Source organism: Salvelinus sp. IW2-2015, linkage group LG28 (assembly GCF_002910315.2).
Source record: "Salvelinus sp. IW2-2015 linkage group LG28, ASM291031v2, whole genome shotgun sequence".
NCBI classification, from domain to species: Eukaryota; Metazoa; Chordata; class Actinopteri; order Salmoniformes; family Salmonidae; genus Salvelinus; species Salvelinus sp. IW2-2015.
The window spans coordinates 20,679,614-20,698,151 of NC_036868.1; the positions used below are offsets into that span (position 1 = coordinate 20,679,614).

At 41.0% G+C, this 18,538-nt stretch overlaps 1 protein-coding gene across 2 annotated transcripts in view; it reads left to right on the forward strand.

Moving 5' to 3' along the window:
* Positions 1–18,538, forward strand: part of LOC111954320 (neurexin-3b-like) — a 457,756-nt gene that overhangs the window by 139,010 nt on the left and 300,208 nt on the right. The window contains exon 11 of one of the 2 annotated variants that reach the window (XM_070435771.1): positions 8–391. In XM_070435771.1, the coding sequence (XP_070291872.1) occupies positions 8–391 (384 nt within the window). Of the gene's footprint in view, positions 1–7; positions 392–18,538 lie in introns of those variants that run through there. The other variant, XM_070435769.1, reaches the window with a different exon arrangement.

Consider the following 18,538-nt stretch of genomic DNA (forward strand, 5'->3'; position numbering starts at 1 on the left):
TCTCCAGGCATCATATCAGTGGACAATCGTCGTACTCCGTTCACGGCCAGCGGAGAGAACGAGATCTTAGACCTGGAGGGASACCTCTACCTGGGTGGTCTCCCTGACAACCGCGTAGGCCTGGTGTTACCGACCGAACTGTGGACGGCCATGTTGAACTACGGCTACGTGGGCTGCATCCGGGACCTCTTCATAGACGGACGCTCCAAAAACATTCGGGCCATCTCCGAGTCTCAGAACACCACAGGCATCAGGCCCACCTGCAGTAAAGTCACGGGGAAACAGTGTGATAGCAATCCCTGTAAGAATAACGGAGTCTGTAAGGAAGGGTGGAACCGGTTTATCTGTGACTGCACCGGGACTGGGTTCTGGGCCGGCACGTGTGAGAGAGGTGAGTCTGCTGCTCACTTAATGTTTGGAAAACTGATTGTTGTCATGTGCACGTCTGTGAATGTACGGGCAGTCTTGAGGTTTTGTACTTGTAATGTTTACATCCGCTGGGTTAGCACTGAGTTGCATCGGCATGCTGCGCTGGATAGTGCTGTGTGATTGGAGATTGTGATGCTCATTGAGATGGGACAGTTTTATCTGCTTGTATCTGAAACCCCCAAAATGTCAAGCTTGGCCTAGGTGTCGAGGAAGTGAACGACAAGCTGATGTTGTGTTGAGAGCCTTTCTAAACTATAGAAGTTCCGACTGGTTTGGATCAAATTACTTTTTTTTAGCAACGAAACGTTCTCCTCACTAAACCCAACTCTAGAACTTGTGTTAGTTCAGCCAATTACAGAAGTGTGTTTGTCTAGCAAGGGACCTTAGAGCCAGTGTTCTGTTTTTAGCCTGATGGGATTATGAGAGGAAAGGAGTGGAGGAGTGTGACTTGGGACAGCTCCTTGTATTTATGGAGGCTTAGCAGAAAGATTTAATAGGATTCCACTTTTCCGCCAAGTGGCTTTTGTGCATGGTGCTGTCTTCTCTTCTGAAGGGGCTCCAGGAGGGGAATTGAACTGGGTCTTGACACACACACACACGCACACGCGCACACGCACACACACACACACGCACACGCACACACACACACGCACACGCACACGCACACACACACGCACGCTCACTCGCTCACTCAAAGTCTTACGCAGCTAACCTTGTGGGGACATACAATTCAGTCCCATTCAAAATCCTATTTTCCTTAACCCCTAGCCCTAACCCTTACCCTAACCCATACTCTTATCCTTAATCTAACCCTAACCTTAACCGGAAAACTAACCTTAACCCTAAACCCTAAACCTAGCTCCTAACCCTAACCCCAAAACTAACCCTAGCTCGTGACCCTAACCCTAAAACTTACCCTAGCTCCTAACCCTAAAACTAACCCTAGCTCCTAACCCTAACCCTAAAATGAATTCTAACCCTAACACTAATTCTAACCTTAACCCTAAAACCCCTAGAAATTGCATTTGACCTCGTGGGAACAAACAAAATGTCCCCAGTTGGTCAAAAATATGGTTTACTATTCTTGTGGGAATTTCTGGTCCCAAAGTAGAGTTAAAACACGTCACACACACACAGCACACACACCAGACACACACACGACACACAACACACAACCCACACCAACACACACACACACACACACACAACACACGACACACCACAACACACACCACACACCACACACACCACACACACACACACACACACCACACACACACACACACACACACAGACACACACACACCACACACACACAACCTACAAACTGAGGGCTTGTACTTGGCTGTGGGGTTGAAAATGGTCTCCCATGTCTGGCGTTAAGAGCTCCACTGCATTAGGTTTTTATGACACATTCACTGAAGATAGGCTCACTCTGAGCTGTTGGGTGTGTGTGTGTGTGTGTGTTGTGTGTGTGTGTGTGTGTTGTGTGTGTGGTGTGTGTGGTGTGTGTGTGGTGTGTGTGTGTGTTGTGTGTGTGTGTGTGTGTGTGTGTGTGTGTGTGTTGTGTGTGTGTGTGTGTGGTGGTGTGTGTGTGGTGTGTGTGTGTTGTGTGTAGGATGCTATCGGAAGTATTGTTCTCTGGACTGTCTCTATTTAACAGGGGTCTGCAAGGGATGGGTTGAGGTTGATTTTAGAAGAACTGCAGTCTTTGTGAAAATCCATAGTTTGCGGTGAGATCATAATGACTTTTTGGAGCTGGTTGTTTCCACTAACCCACAACTGTAGTGGAGAGTCATAGACAGGCATCTAAGGGCAAGATTTCTAGTACTTCCAATCTGGTTGAAGGCTTCAAATTGGAACAACAGATATGGACATATCGGAGGCTATTTGTTGGACATCTTTGAATCCCTAAATGTTTTTAAATACTTCATAATTCAACAAGTTCAAATTCATTTATTTGGCATTAGACTAAAGTACTTTTCTCTCATCGAACAATCCTCCTCTCTCTCCCTCTTCTCTCCTCTCTCTCTCTCTCTCTCTCTCTCTTCTCTCTCTCTCTCTCTCTCTCTCTCTCTCTCTCTCTCTCTCATCTCTCTCTCTTCTCTCTCTCTCTCTCTCTCTCACGGGCAGCAACAGCACCTCGCAGTTGGAGAGAGAGAGACAGAGAGAAAGAGAGAGAGAAGAGAGAGAGAGGAAAAGGCAGAGAGGAGAAGGCAGTAGGCAGGCAGGCTGTGCGATCACGATAACCTTGCCTAGGTCCTGGATAGCCAGCTATTTTTGTACCACTCCGAGGCTCTGTCTGTGTGGGCGTACTAAATGGGGCTGATGGGAAAGCACTGCCAGACCACACACACAGAGAACTATACAACGCACACACGATGCACGGACACACACCCACACACGCACGCACATACACTCACTTGCACTCATGCGCACACACAGACAGAGAACACACGACACAGTACACTGCGCGGAGGGGTGGAGGAATGGAGTGACAGAGGGACAGAGGGACAGACATGCTAACACAGCACTGCACCAGTCTGCCGTTCCACCCATAGAAAAAGAACGCGCAGACACATGTTCTGCCATCCTTCTCTCTCCACCCCCCCTCCATCCCTCCCTCCCTTGTCCACATCCTGTCCTCCATCACAATGCTAGCTGGCCTTGCAGTGGGCAATGGACATACTACATGTCTGGACACTTACCCATATAGAGAAGTGGTGTTCTGATGTATAGGGCCTGTGGGTGTTGTAGTTTTTTGTTGTTGCCTGAAGGCTGCTGTTGTTGTAGTTCTGACACATATGGCTGTGGGTTGTTTTGTAGTTTTTAGTAATTTTGGTATTCTGGACATCTCAGCGGTTGCCAGGTCTGCCTGCCTTACCCCTTGCCTGGTCCTAAATATTTGATCCCGATTTAATCCAGGAAAAACCCTCATTTTAACGTTAGTGGGCACAACCACTAAATGGGCCTATGTTGTCACAATACACAGTAACCTATGTCGTCACAATACACAGTAAGCCTATGTCGTCACAATACACAGTAAGCCTATGTCGTCACAATACACAGTAAGCCTATGTCGTCACAAATACACAGTAAGCCTATGTCGTCACAATACACAGTTGGCCTATGTCGTCACAATACACAGTTGGCCTATGTCGTCAATAACAGTGGCCTATGTCGTCCAATACACAAGTAAGCCTATGTCGTCACAATACACAGTAAGCCTATGTCGTCACAATAGACCATAGATAGGCCTATGTCCTCACAATACACAGTAGGCCTATGTCCTTACAATAGACCATAGATAGGCCTATGTCGTCACAATACACAGTAGACCTATGCCCTCACAATACACAGTAAGCCTATGTCCTCACAATAGACCATAGATAGGCTATGTCGTCACAATACACAGTAAGCCTATGTCCTCACAATACACAGTAGGCCTATGTCCTCACAATAGACCATAGATAGTCCTATGTCCTCACAATACACAGTAAGCCTATGTCGTCACAATACACAGTAGACCTATGCCCTCACAATACACAGTAAGCCTATGTCCTCACAATAGACCATAGATAGGCTATGTCCTCACAATACACAGTAAGCCTATGTCGTCACAATACACAGTAAGCCTATGTCGTCACAATACACAGTAGACCTATGTCCTCACAATAAACAGTAGCTAGGCCTTGTCCTCACAATAGACCATAGATAGTCCTATGTCCTCACAATACACAGTAGGCCTATGTCGTCACAATACACAGTAGACCTATGCTCCAATAACACTAGTAAAGCCATGTTCACAATAGACCATAGATAGGCCTATGTCCTCACAATACACAGTAGGCCTGCATTCACAATACAGTCTAGTTCTATGAATATTCCTATCCCTGTAGGTCTCTGATGTGTTATGGGATTGGTGCAGGCGTTTCACTGTGAATGATGATACATGCATTCAGGGTAAACAGGGACATTTATAATTGCTATGATGCAGTATTATTATGTGCTGTTTATGCAGTGTTTGGGGGTGTTTGTGAGTCTAGGATGTCTGCTGCTGCTGCTGTTGTTGAGTCTGGTCTAGTCTTCTCTCTTACTTGATCTCTTACACAGATGTCAGTGGGGTCCTGGGGAGGGAGAGAGAGAGGGAGAGCGAGAGAGAGAGAGGGAGGGAGAGTGAGAGAGAAAGAGAGAGATTCCGAGATGTTATTGACATCCAGGGCTTGGTATTGATTGAAAACACCGTTATACAGTACACTACAGTGGAGTAGACAATACAGTGCTTTTCACACACTTACAGATCAATAGACTCTGTGGGATATCTCAGCGAGAGGTTAACCGTCTATCTTGGTAGTCTTTTTGACTGCAGATACTTTGATGTAGAGAGCTTTGAGTCCCATAGATTTGTATTGGTTTGTATCCTGTTTCTTGCCTTCAATGGCATAAAATAATGGTACGATAAAATTAAGAACAGGTCACAAAATTCAAGGACGACTAAACAACCTCTCTGGCTTAATTAAGTACAAAAACATTCCCCACCCTACTTCTAAAACAAAAGTTGCGCCCCTGATTTAACCTGAGCTGTATGTTGGCTATTAGATGAAAGAAGCATCGTGCTTGGGAGCAGCAGAGTCAGCCTGGCATCCACCTAATATTATTTGATATGTTTCCCCCTGTACCTGTGCAATATTTGGGCATATTTTACCCCTCTCTATTTGAGGTGTGCCCACAAGGTATAACGGCGCCTACGATCAGAGGTGTGCTACGCGATGTCGCTATCACAGAGACAGATGTTGTTTCAGCGGGTGTTCAAGTCAGTCACAGTGTGTGTGTGTGACATCTGCACAAACATGTGAGTGCATGTGTGTGTGTGTGTGTGTGCCTGTTTGCTCGTCAGTGTGTGTGTGTGTGTGCGCGCGTTTCTGTATTCGTGTGTATCTGTGCACACTACTGTGCGTGCCAGCCAGTGTGTGTGTATCTCTGTGTCAGGCTCTGAGTGTGTGTCAGACCTCTAGCACCATACAGGCAGGGGCGTGCTCCCAAGGCCCTGGCCCAGACAGGTCTCCTCTCGACAGGGCTGTGACCCGGGGCAGAGACCTGCCAACCCTCCAACCCTCCATGCCTGTGATCTGCATTCAAATTGCACTCCTCTGGGTCTCTGCCGCCTGGTAGACTGCATAGAGAAGACAGTGAATATTCTGTTTGTGCTGCCTCTCTCAATGGTGAGAAGAAACATAATATCCTCTCTCTTATATCGCTTCGTGTCCTAATTACTCACATATCGGTGCTGCTAAATGAGTCTCTCTCTGTACTTGTCCTCATTTCTCTGAGCTGGATCGATCTGTGATCACCTACATCTCTATCTGTCCTCTCTCTCTCTCCATTATGCTCTCCCTTATATGCACATTCTTTCTATATCCTCTCTCTATATCGCTCTCATCTATCATCTTCTCTTTTATTAATCCTCACTCTCTAGATCTGTCTTCTCGGTATTAATGAGTCACTACTCTCTCGTCATCAGTCTGTATCTCTACATGATACTACCATCTCTTATATGATCTTCTCTAGTATATGCCATTAACTCGTATACCTACTATACTTATATGCTCTCTCCTAATATCCTCTCGTCACGTATATCCTTCTCTCATTCTGCTCGATCTGTAGTCATTCTCTTCTAAATTGATCTTCTCTCTTATGTCCTCTCTTAGGCAAGAACGTGAGTATCCCTACATCTCTAATATCGTATCTCGTAGCAATGATATCCGTCTCGTGCCGTAGTAATACTAGTCTCATCATATAATCCTCTCATACTAATAATCACTGCGTCATCTATATCCTCTCTCTCTTATGATCCACTCTCTATGTCCTCTCTCTTGTAATCCTACATACAGTACTGTACTATCCTCTCATCATAATCACTCTCATCTTCATCTCTACATCTCACTATAACCTACTCTCCACTACCGTATCTTTCTGCGTCTCGCTAGTCCTCTCGTCTCGTGATCACTACTTCTCAGTCATAGTATCCTTTCTTCTGCTATATGACCTCTCTCTCTACTCTCTACATTCTGCCTATAGTGTTCTGCTATATCCTCTGCGTGCTGAGTTACTCTTGTCGTCTCTCTATATCCTTCTCATCGTTAGTGATCTGCTCTGTGTAGAGTCCTCTTCATTGTGGGTGATTATCTTCTCTGCTGTATTCCTCGTCTGTCTGGTATATTTGCGTGCTGATGTGGATGCCTTCTGTCTTATGTGCCTATGTGCGTCTATGTATCTCTCTCGTCTGTTGTGTATGCCTCTCTGTAGGTACCCTTCTCTTATACGCCTCTCTGCGTCTGTTAGTCTCGTGTCTGCGTTTTGTGTGATGTGGAGTCGCTCTTTCTGCTGTATGCGCTCTACTCTGTATCCGTGCTTCTATTCCTTGCTTCTCCGTGTTGAGTGATTACTATCTCCTTACGTATATATATGTATCACCTGCTCTGAATCGCTCTCTCGTGATAGTGATGCGTCTCTCTATATCCTCTCTTAATCCTTCTCTGCTTAGTATCACGCTCCTCGTATTATCCTCCTCTTCGGAATCCGCACTGTACTATGGCCAGGCGGATATATCCTCTCAGTCTTATGGAGCTATAAATGTCCTACTCCCTCGTAGTGAATACTTCGCCTCTATTTTCTCGCACTATATCCTCTCTCTATATCCTCTCTATATGTCCTCTCTCTGTATCCTCTCTCTGTATCCTCACTCTGTATCCTCTCTCTATATCCTCTCTCTATATCTTCTCTCTATATCCTCTCTCTATATCCTCACTCTATATCCTCTCTCTATTTGCCGCTGACTAACATAAGAGTTATTGAAGCTAGTGCTGCAATAAGGTTAAAGCATTTCAATAATGTCCGCAAGTGAAATTCTTGTTAACTGGCATTTTCTGACCTAATGGAAAATGACATAGAGAGAGTTAAGAGAGGGAGACGAGCAACAAAACACAGAAGGAAGAAGGAGAAAATCATTAATCTCTTTTCCTCTTTATAATGTCTGCCTCTGTTTAGAAAGCTCGGGGTGCCATTCATCTTTAGTCATTATATTCTACTACATGAAAAGGTTATCCAGATAGCTAGTATTCTCCTTACTGAAAATGCAACTCAGGTACATAAAAGGAGTTTCTCTGAGGACATCTTCCTCTGACAGTAATAGCAACATCAAACCAACAGACGCATCTCAATAGATAGATCAATGTCAGCATGTAGACATGAAACATATTATGTAACCAAAGTCTGGAAATGTACAGTATGTCATCACCTAGCCACCACAGAACTACCTCCCCCAGTCAGCATCATTGTGTCAGTACTAAGGTGTAAGCAGGAGGCTATAAAATCCATTGTCTTTCAGCGTTGACTGAGTTTTATAGCAGAGGTTCGAGAAGAGAAGGAGTAGGAGAGGCTGAGGGAGGGAGGCTGGTGTTTAGGGAAGCTTGGTGTTGTGTTGCTGACAAACACACTAGGCAGCTACCTGCTGAGTAGAGTGCTGGTGGTAAAGTGGCCTTGTTAATCAGGTAAATAGGCCTGTAATGAAGTGAGTGTCAGAGGAGGAGAGGAGGAGGAGGAGGAGCATTGGGATCCCACTGAGATTATCCTCTTTCGACTGCCTCTCTCGTTCTCTCACTCTTTCTTTGCCCCTATCGACCTTATTTCTCAGCCTCTCTTCTCCGTCTTTCGCTCTCTTTCTCTCACTGCCTCTATCTCTCAATCCCTATCTCTTTGTCTCCTGCCTCCCTCCCTCTTTCTGACTCCCTCCACCCCCCCCTACCCCCACTATCTCTCAACCTCTCTCTCCCTCTCTTTCTCCAGTGTCTCTCTCCCTCTCTTTCTCCAGTCTCTCTCTCCCTCTCTTTCTCCAGTCCCTCTCTCCCTCTCTTTTCTTCCAGTCTCTCTCTCCCTCTCTTTTTCTGGTTCTCTCTCTCCGCTCCTCTTTTCTCAGTCTCTCTCTCCCTCTCTTTCTCCGGTTCTCTCTTCTCTCCTCTCTTTCTCCGGTCTCTCGCTTCCCTCTCTTTCTCCAGTCTCTCTCTCCCTCTCTTTCTCCGGTCTCTCTCTCCCTCTCTTTCTCCGGTCCCTCTCTCTCCTTAGACTCAGTAGATGTATTGGCTTGTGTCTATTGTATCGTGTGTTCTCCCTGGCAAGGCTCTACTGCCCACACTGCTCTCACTGTATTCTCTAATGTTGTAGATGTGTAGGGACGATTTGATCCTTTTTTTGTATGAGGATCCCCATTAGCCGACGCCAATGGCGACAGCTAGTCTTCTTTATAAATATCATTAAAAAATAACTACAACTAAATAATCTCCCCGATGACAAATATCTCCTAGAGCCTCCTATAGCCGTGTAGGTTTAGATCAGGCATCACCCAGTGGGACAATCAGCTGGAGACAATGGAAGTGCTAGCTGGATATTAGCGCAATCTGTGTTATTGCTGTCATTCTTCTTTTACATACTCATGCACAATGCGGTTTGGGTGAGTCATCTCAGTCACATTCCAAAGCGAGGCTTGTTTGAATCGGCATAGTCCCTTATTGTCAATACGAGTTTGTTTTTCCTGGTAGAATTGAGGGAGCTTGTATGAAGTGATTCAAGGATGTGGGTTTTATCATATCATGAGAGAGAAATGGATGTCTGGAGTTGAGAGATCAACTCAACGTGTGGACTGTCTGGTTTAAATATACTTACTGTACAAAACTGTCTGAACAAAACTACATTTACAGACACTCTGCTGTTCAGTTGATTGTGAAGAACTGCTAGCAACACAGCCATTCAATTAGCAGCTAATATTATAACACACTCTCAATGTACGAGCATTTTTAAACACAATTCCCATAATATTTGGTTAGAGCTTATAAAACGATACAATACAATAAATCCTCTTCTACCTTCCTGATATCAATATTAATATTATCTCGGTGTCCTTGAAGGAAGTCTAGGGAACTATTTCTTGTACAGCGTAAAACACCACACTCCCATCTCCCTACGCCTGATAGAAGTTGAACTTCACGGAAAGGTGTGTAAGTGTGTGTGTGTGTAAAGCCGTCTTGGCTGTCGTCTTATCTTCTCCTTCGGGGGTAAACACCTGTTTGTGGTTGTTTAGAGTGACTCATTAGGTACACACACACTACATCCTTCACCGTGGTGTGTCTGTGTGATGAAGGGAGATCCTTACCCCTTTGTCCCGCTGCATTGAGAGAGGTACACCCCATTTCCAAACACACACACACACACTAAACACCTGTTTGTGGTTGTTTAGAGTGACTCATTAGGTACACACACACTACATCCTTCACCGTGGTGTGTCTGTGTGATGAAGGGAGATCCTTACCCCTTTGTCCCGCTGCATTGAGAGAGGTACACCCCATTTCCAAACACACACACACACACACACACACACACACACACACACACACACAGAGAGAATAACACATAGAGAGGATAACACATAGAGAGAATAAACACATAGAGAGGATAACAGCATAGAGAGAAATAAACACATAGGAGAGGATAAACACTAGAGAGAATAACACATAGGAGAGAATAACACATAGAGAGGATAACACATAGAGAGAATAACACAATTGAGAGGATACATTATAAGAGAGGAATAACACATAGAGAGGATAACACATAGAGAGAATAACAACTAGAGAGAATAACACATAGAGAGGATAACACATAGAGAGAATAACACATAGAGAGGAATAACACCATAGAGAGAATAACACAGAGAGAATAACACATAGAGAGGATTAACACATAGAGAGAATAACACCATAGAGAGAATAACACATAGAGAGGGATAACACATAGAGAGGAATAAACACATAGAAGAATAACACATAGAGAGGATAACACATAAGAGAGAATACAACAGAGAGAATAAACACATAGAGAGAATAACACATAGAGAAGAATAACACATTGATAGGATTACACATATAGGAGGATAGAGAAGAATAACACAGAGAGGAATAACACACAGAGAGAATAACACATAGAGAAGAATAACACATAGAGAGATAAACCATAGAGAGAATAACACCAAGAGAGGATAACACATAGAGAGGTAACACATAGAGAGGATTAACACATAGAGAAGAGATAGGAACATAGAACAATTTCGATAACACATTATGAGAGGTATAACATATAGGAGGAAATAGAGAGAATAACATCATGAGAGGAATAACACATAGAGAGAATAAACACATAGAAGAGAATAACACATATGAGAGGTAATAACACATAGAGAGCGATAACACATAGAGAGAATAGAACACATAGAGAGGATTAACATATAGGAGATTAGAGAGAATAACACATAGAGAATAACACATAGAGAGATAACACAGAGAGAATAACATCATAGAGGATGATACACATATAGAGAGGATAAACACATAGAGGGATAACAATAGAGAGGATAACACATTAGAGAGGATAACACATAGAGAGGATACACACATAGAGAGGATAACACATAGAGAGGATAACACATAGAGAGATAACACATAGAGAGGATAACACATAGAGAATAAATAGAGGAATAACACATTAGAGAGAAACATGATAAACACAGAGGACAATAGAGAGAACCTAAAATAAACACATAGAATACAGAGAAAAAGGAAATAACACATAGAGAGAATAACACATAGAGAGGATAACACATAGAGAGGATTAACAGAATAAGAGAGAATAACACATAAGAGAGATTAAACACATAGAGAGATAACACATAGCAAGAGGATAAACACATAGAGAGAGGATAACACATAGAGGAGGATAACACATAGAGAGAATAAACACATAGAGAGATAATAAGCGAAATAACACATTAGAGAGAATAACACATTAGAGAGGGATAACACATAGAGAGAATAACACTTGGGTACATATAGAGATGATAACACAAGAGAGAGATGAACACATAGAGAGATAACACAAGAGGAGATATACACATAGAGGAATAACACATAGAGAGAATAACCACATAGAAGAGGAATAACACAATGAGAGGTAAAAACATAGGAGAGGATAACACATAGAGAGAATAACACATAGAGAGAATAACACAAGAGAGAACAATAGATAAAAACATTAGGAGGATAGAGAGAATAACACTAGAGAGAATAACACAAGAGAGAATAACACAGTAGAGAGGATAAACATAGGAGAGGATAACACATAGAGAGAATAAACACATAGAGAGGATAACACATAGAGAGGAATAAACATATAGTACATTAGGAGGATAGACAAATAAACAGAGAGAATAACACAGAGAGAATAACACATACAAGAGAATGGAACTAACAATAGGAGGATAAAGCAGCATAAGGAATAACACATAGAGATGAATAACACATAGAGAGATAACACATAGAGAGGATAACACATAGAGAGGATAACACATAGAGAGAATAACACATAGAGAAGGATAACATATAGGAGGATTAGAGAGAATAACATAGAGAATAACACATAGAGAGAATAACACATAGAGAGAAAACACATAGAGAGGGATAACACATAGAGAGTAACACATTAGAGAGAATAACACATAGAGAGGATAACATATAGGAGGATAGAGAGAAACGAATAAAACATAAGAGAATAACACATTAGAGAGAATAACACATAGAGAGGAATAACACATAGAGAGGATAACACATAGAGAGATAACACGAGACAATAAGTTAGAGAGAAATAACATAACCATAGAGAGAATAAACATAGAGGGATCATGAAGATACACATAGAGAGGAATAAACACTAGGATAAACAAAGAAGAATAACACATAGAGAGGATAACACATTAGAGAGAATAACAACATAGAGAGAATAACACAGTAGAGAGCGATTAACACATAGAGAGATATAACACATAGAGAGGATAACAATAGAGAGAATAACACATAGAGAATAACACAGATATAGAGAGAAAAATAGAAAACACATAGAGAGAATAAACACATAGAGAGAATAACAATAAGAAGAGAATAAACACATAGAGGAAACCAGAATAATAAACATAGCAGAGAATACACAGAAAGAAGAATAACACATAGAGAAGGATAACAACATAGAAGAATAACACATAGAGAGGATAACACATAAAGAGAATAAAACATTACGAGGAATAACACATAGAGAGAATTAACACATAGAGAGATAAAACACAAGAGAGAATAAACACATAGAGAGGATAACACATAGAGGAATAACACATAGAGAGGAATGAACACAAATAGAGAGGATAACACATAGAGAGGGATAACACATAGAGAGAAATAACACATAGAGAGGATAACACATAGAAGAGAATAACACATAGAGAATAACACATAGAGAGAAAACCACACAATAGAGGAATAACACATAGAGAGAATAACACATAGAGAGGATAACACATAGAGATGATAACACTAGAGAGAATAACACATAGAGGAGGATAACACATAGAGAGAATAAACATAGAAGGATAAAACATAGAGAGAATAACACATAGAGAGGATAAACACATAGAGAGAATAACACATAGAGAAGGAATACACATAGAGAGGAATAACACATAGAGAAGAATAACACATAGAGAGGAATAACACATAGAGAGAATAACACACATAGAGAGGCATAACAACAATAGAGAGAATAACACATAGAGAGGATAACACATAGAGAGAATAACACATAGAGAGAATAACACATAGAGAGACATATACACACTATGAGAGGAGAAACACATAGAGGAGGATAAACACATAGAGAGAATAACACATGAGAGGATTAACACATAGAGGGAGAATAACACATTGAGAGGATAACACATCGAGAGGATAACACATAGAGAGGATAACCACATTGAGAGGATACACACATAGAGAGAATCACACACATAGAGAGGATTAACCACATAAGAAGGATACACATAGAGAAGATTAACACATAGAAGAGGATAACAACATAGAGAGAATAACACATAGAGAGGATAACACATAGAGAGGATAACACACAAGAGCTAAGGAGAATAACACATAGAGAGAATAACACATAGAGAGAATATAACACAGAGAGAATACAATAGAGAGATACAACATAGTAGAGGGATGCAACACATCAGAGAGGATAACACATAGAGAGGACAATAGATAAACACATAGAGAGGATAACACATTTAGAGAGAATAAACACATAGGAGGATAACACATAGAGAGAATAACACATAGAGAGGATAACACATAGAGAGAATAACACATGAGAGACAATAGATCAAATAACACATTAGAGAGATAACAAGGAGCGATAACACATAGAAGAGAATAACAACATTGAGAGGATAACATATAGAGAGGAAACACATGAGAGAGGATAACACATAGAGAGAATAACACATAGAGAGAATAACACATAGAGAGGATAACACATAGAGAGAATAACACATAGAGAGAATAACACACTATGAGAGAGAATAACACAGAGAGAATAACACAAGAGAGGATACACATTAGAGAGGAAAACACATAGAGAGAATAACACATAGAGAGGATAACACATATGAGAGGATAACACATAGAGAGAATAACACATTAGAGAGATTAACACATAGAGAGAATAACACAGAGAGAATAAGCACATAGAGAGAAATAACACATAGAGAAGAATAACACGATTGATAGGATAACATATAAGGTAGAGGGAATAAAACACAGAGGGAGAATAACACACAGAGAAATAAAACATAGAGGGAATAACACATAGAGAGGATAACACATGAGAAGAATAACACTAAGAGAGAGGATAAACACATAGAGAGATAACACATAGAGAGCGAATAACACATAGAGAAGAATAACACATTAGAGAGAAATAACACATAGAGAGGAATAACATATAGGAGGATAGAGAGAATAACACATAGAGAATAAAACACATAGAAGAGAATAAACACATAGAGAGAATAACAACATAGAGAGGATAACACATAGAGAGGATAACACATAGAGGAATTAACACATAGAGAGGATAACATATAGGAGGAGATAGAGAGAAAACACATAGGAATAACACATAGGAGATAACACATAAGAGAGAATAACCAATAGAGAGGATAACACATAGAGAGGATTAACACATAGAAGAGGATAACACATAGAGAGGATAACACATAGAGAGCTGATAACACATAGAGAGGATAACACATAAAGAGAGGATAACACATAGAGAGGATAACACATAGAAGAGGATAACACACAGAGAGGATAACACATAGAGAGAATAACACATAGAGAGATTAAACACATAGAGAGGAATACACCATAGCAGAGAATAACACATAGAGAAGGGATAACACATTAGGAGAATAACACATAGAGATAACACATAGAGGAGGATAACACATAGAGAGAATAACATAGATATAACACATAAGAGAATAACACATAGAGAGAAAAACAACATAGAGAGAATAACACATAGAGGATAACCACATAGAGAGGCCATGGATAACACATAGAGAGAATAACACATAGAGAGAATAACAGCATAGATAGAATAACACAATAGAGAGGATAACAACATAGAGAGAAATAACACATAGAGGAGGATTAACACATAGAGAGAATAACACATAGAGAATAACAATAGAGAGAAAGACTAACACAGAGAGGATATAACACATAGAGAGAATAACACATAGAGAGATAACACATAGAGAATAACACATAAGAGAGAATAACACATAGAGAGAATAACATCATAGAGAGAATAACACATAGAGAGGATACACATAGAGATGATAACACATAGAGAAGATAACACATATGAGAGGTAATATACACATAGAGAGAAATAACACATAGAGAGGATAACACATAGAGGAGAATAACACATAGAGAGGATAACACATAGAGGAGAATAACACATTTAGAGAGGATAACACATTAGAGAGAATAACACATAGAAGGAAGAATAAACATAGAGAGGATAACAATTAGAGAGAAAACACATTGAGACATAACACATAAGAGAGGATAACACATAAGAGAGGAAACACATAGAGAAGAATAAACAATAGAAGAGAATAACACATAAAGAGAGATAAACACATAGAGAGAATAACACATAGAGAGGATAACACATAGAGAGAATAACACATAGAGAGGATAACACATAGAGAGATAACACTAGAGAGGATAACAATAGAGAGAATAAACACATAGAGAGAATAACCACATAGAGAGAATAAACACATAGAGAGGATAACACATAGAGAGGATAACAACAATAGAGAGAATAACCTACATAGAGAGGATAACACATAGAGAGATATAACACATTGAGAGGATAACACATCGAGAGTGATAACACATAGAGAGGATAACACATTTGAGAGGATAACACATAGAAGAGAAATAACACATAGAGAGGATAACACATAGAGAGGATAACACATAGGAGAGATTTTAACACATAGAAGAGGATAACACATAGAGAGAATAACACATAGAGAGGATTAACACATAGAGAGGATAAACATAGGAGAGAATAACACATGAGAGAATAACACATAGAGAAATAACACATAGAGAGAGAAAACACATAGAGAGGATAACACACATAGAGAGGATAACACATAGAGAGGATAACACACTAGAGAGAATAACACATAGAGAAGGATAACACATAGAGAGAATAACAACATAGAGAGCGATTAACACCATAGAGAGAATAACACATTGAGAGATACACATAGGAAGAGGATAACACATAAGAGGAACTACATATAGAAGAGAATAAACACATAGAGAGAATAACACATAGAGAGGATAAACATAGAGAGGATAACACATAGAGAGAGAATAAACACATAGAGGAATAACCACATTGAGTAATTAACACATTAGAGAGGGATAACACATAAAGAGGATAACACGATAGAGAGGAATAACACATAGAGAGATAAACATTAGAGAGAATAAACACATAGAGAGATTAACACATAGAAGAGAATAACACAGAGAAAGAATAACAACATAGAGAGGATAACATTAGAGAGAATAACATAATAGAGAATAACACATAGAGAGAATAACACATAGAGAGAATAACACATAGAGAGAATAACACATAGAGAGAATAACAACATAGAGAGGGATAACACTATATGAGAGAATAACACATAGAGAGAATACACATAGAGAGAATAACACATAGAGAGAATAAGAGGATAGGAAGGGAATTATAAAGAAACAATTTTGAAAAGAATAGCTTCCTCCCTCATCCCTCTCTAAGTCGAAGTGCTTTATTGTAGGAGCCAGCATGATATTCTACATCCCAAACGGTACGCCTATTCCCTATATAGTGCACTACATTTGACCAGTGCACTCATTAGACCACCACTTTAAAGGAAGAAAAGTGTGCCAATTGGGAACATAATCCTCACTGTTGATCACGACGCTTTGATGCAAAACTCATTATTTCTGCTCATTCAACCATTGTTCCAACTCTCCGACAGTGTTAAAACAAACACGTAAGAAAATAGGTGAAAGAGAGCTGAAGACTGTTGCCGGGGAGCGGAAATGTTGCTGTGGTCCTTGCTGTTTTTCTCCCCATACACACAAAGCCACATCTCAGGCCTGAACTTGAAACAGGAATTCATTTAGGAATTTCCTTCGCCTGAGCTTTCAAACTCTGTTTTGTTCCCGCTTGTAGTATCTCACTTCCGTGATGTTTGTGGAATATTCTGGATGGATTCCTTGTCTTTCTGAACCTACAGATGGATGTTCAGGAATGAATGGCAACACCCTGGAATCAATCCAACGGAATATGGGAAAACTTTGTTCCAACTGTGTTGCTGTTGGTGTGCTGCATATGTTAAAAATCCCCATGGAACTTAACCAAGTGGTGTAATTTCCACCCCCCCCCCAAAAAAAACAACATGTTTAAGCAAGTGTATAGATCCTAGACACATACATACACACTTGCAACGAATGCTGTGCAGCACAAACACCCTGCTGTAAGTGTCCTTGTGATCTATGTGTCCCCTTAATAACCCTTCTCATCTACACTGTATTGAGTGCTCTCCCCTCCTCCACTCTCCCTCTCCCTCTCCCTCTCCCTCTCCTCTCCTCTCTCCTCTCCCTCTCCCTCTCCCTCTCACCTCTCCCTCTCCCTCTTCACGATTCACTCTTCCCTCCCTCTCTCTCCTTCCCTCACCCTCCTGATGTGTGGAGCAGAAGAGCCAGGTGTGGTTGTTAGTCAGGCAGACCTTGAAGGTGTCACCCTCAACTGTCTGAGGAGATAAATGTCCTGGTTAAAGTGATTTATCACCCTGGGGAGGGGAAGGAGGGAGGTTGAGGGAGGGGCCGGAGTAAAGGAAGAAGACTAGGGGGGGGGTGGTAATAAAGAAGAGGGTTAGGTGAGTGAGGAAAGCAAGGGAGTTGGGGGGAATGAGGGGGAAAACGAGAGAAGATGCGAGGGGAGGGGGGGCACTCTTGGGAGGGGTGGGCTACTTGGGGGGGCTCTAAAGCTTGAAAAACACCCACACATTAATTCAAATCAAATCCCAAAAAATGGTTAAATTTAAAAATCCACATGCAATACTTTAAGTCCTTATCAACAATGCCGTTAAAAAAATAAGAGTTAAGAACAATATTTACTATGTTTTTTAAAAGTAAGACCAATAAACTAACAATAGCGAGGCATTTATCAGCGCGGGTACCGGTACAGAGTCAACGTAAGGGGGGCACCGCGTTAAGTCGCTTTAATTGAGGTATTATGTACATCTAAGGTAGGGGTAAAGTGGAACTATGCATAGCAGGAGGCATAAACAAAAGCAAAGGGGTATGAACCCTTCATAAGTGGACAAATAAGACATTATGTTACGTATGTTAATGTAATGTAATGTGTTGCAGCAGGCAGCTGTGTTGGGTTCCTGGCTGTCTAATGTGTGTATCATGGTGGATACCCTTCTCTCACCTCTCTGTCTCCCTGTCTCCCTGCTGTTGTGTTTGTGTGTGGTGTGTGTGTGTGTGTGTGTGTGTGTGTGTGTGTGTGTGGTGTGTGTGGTGTG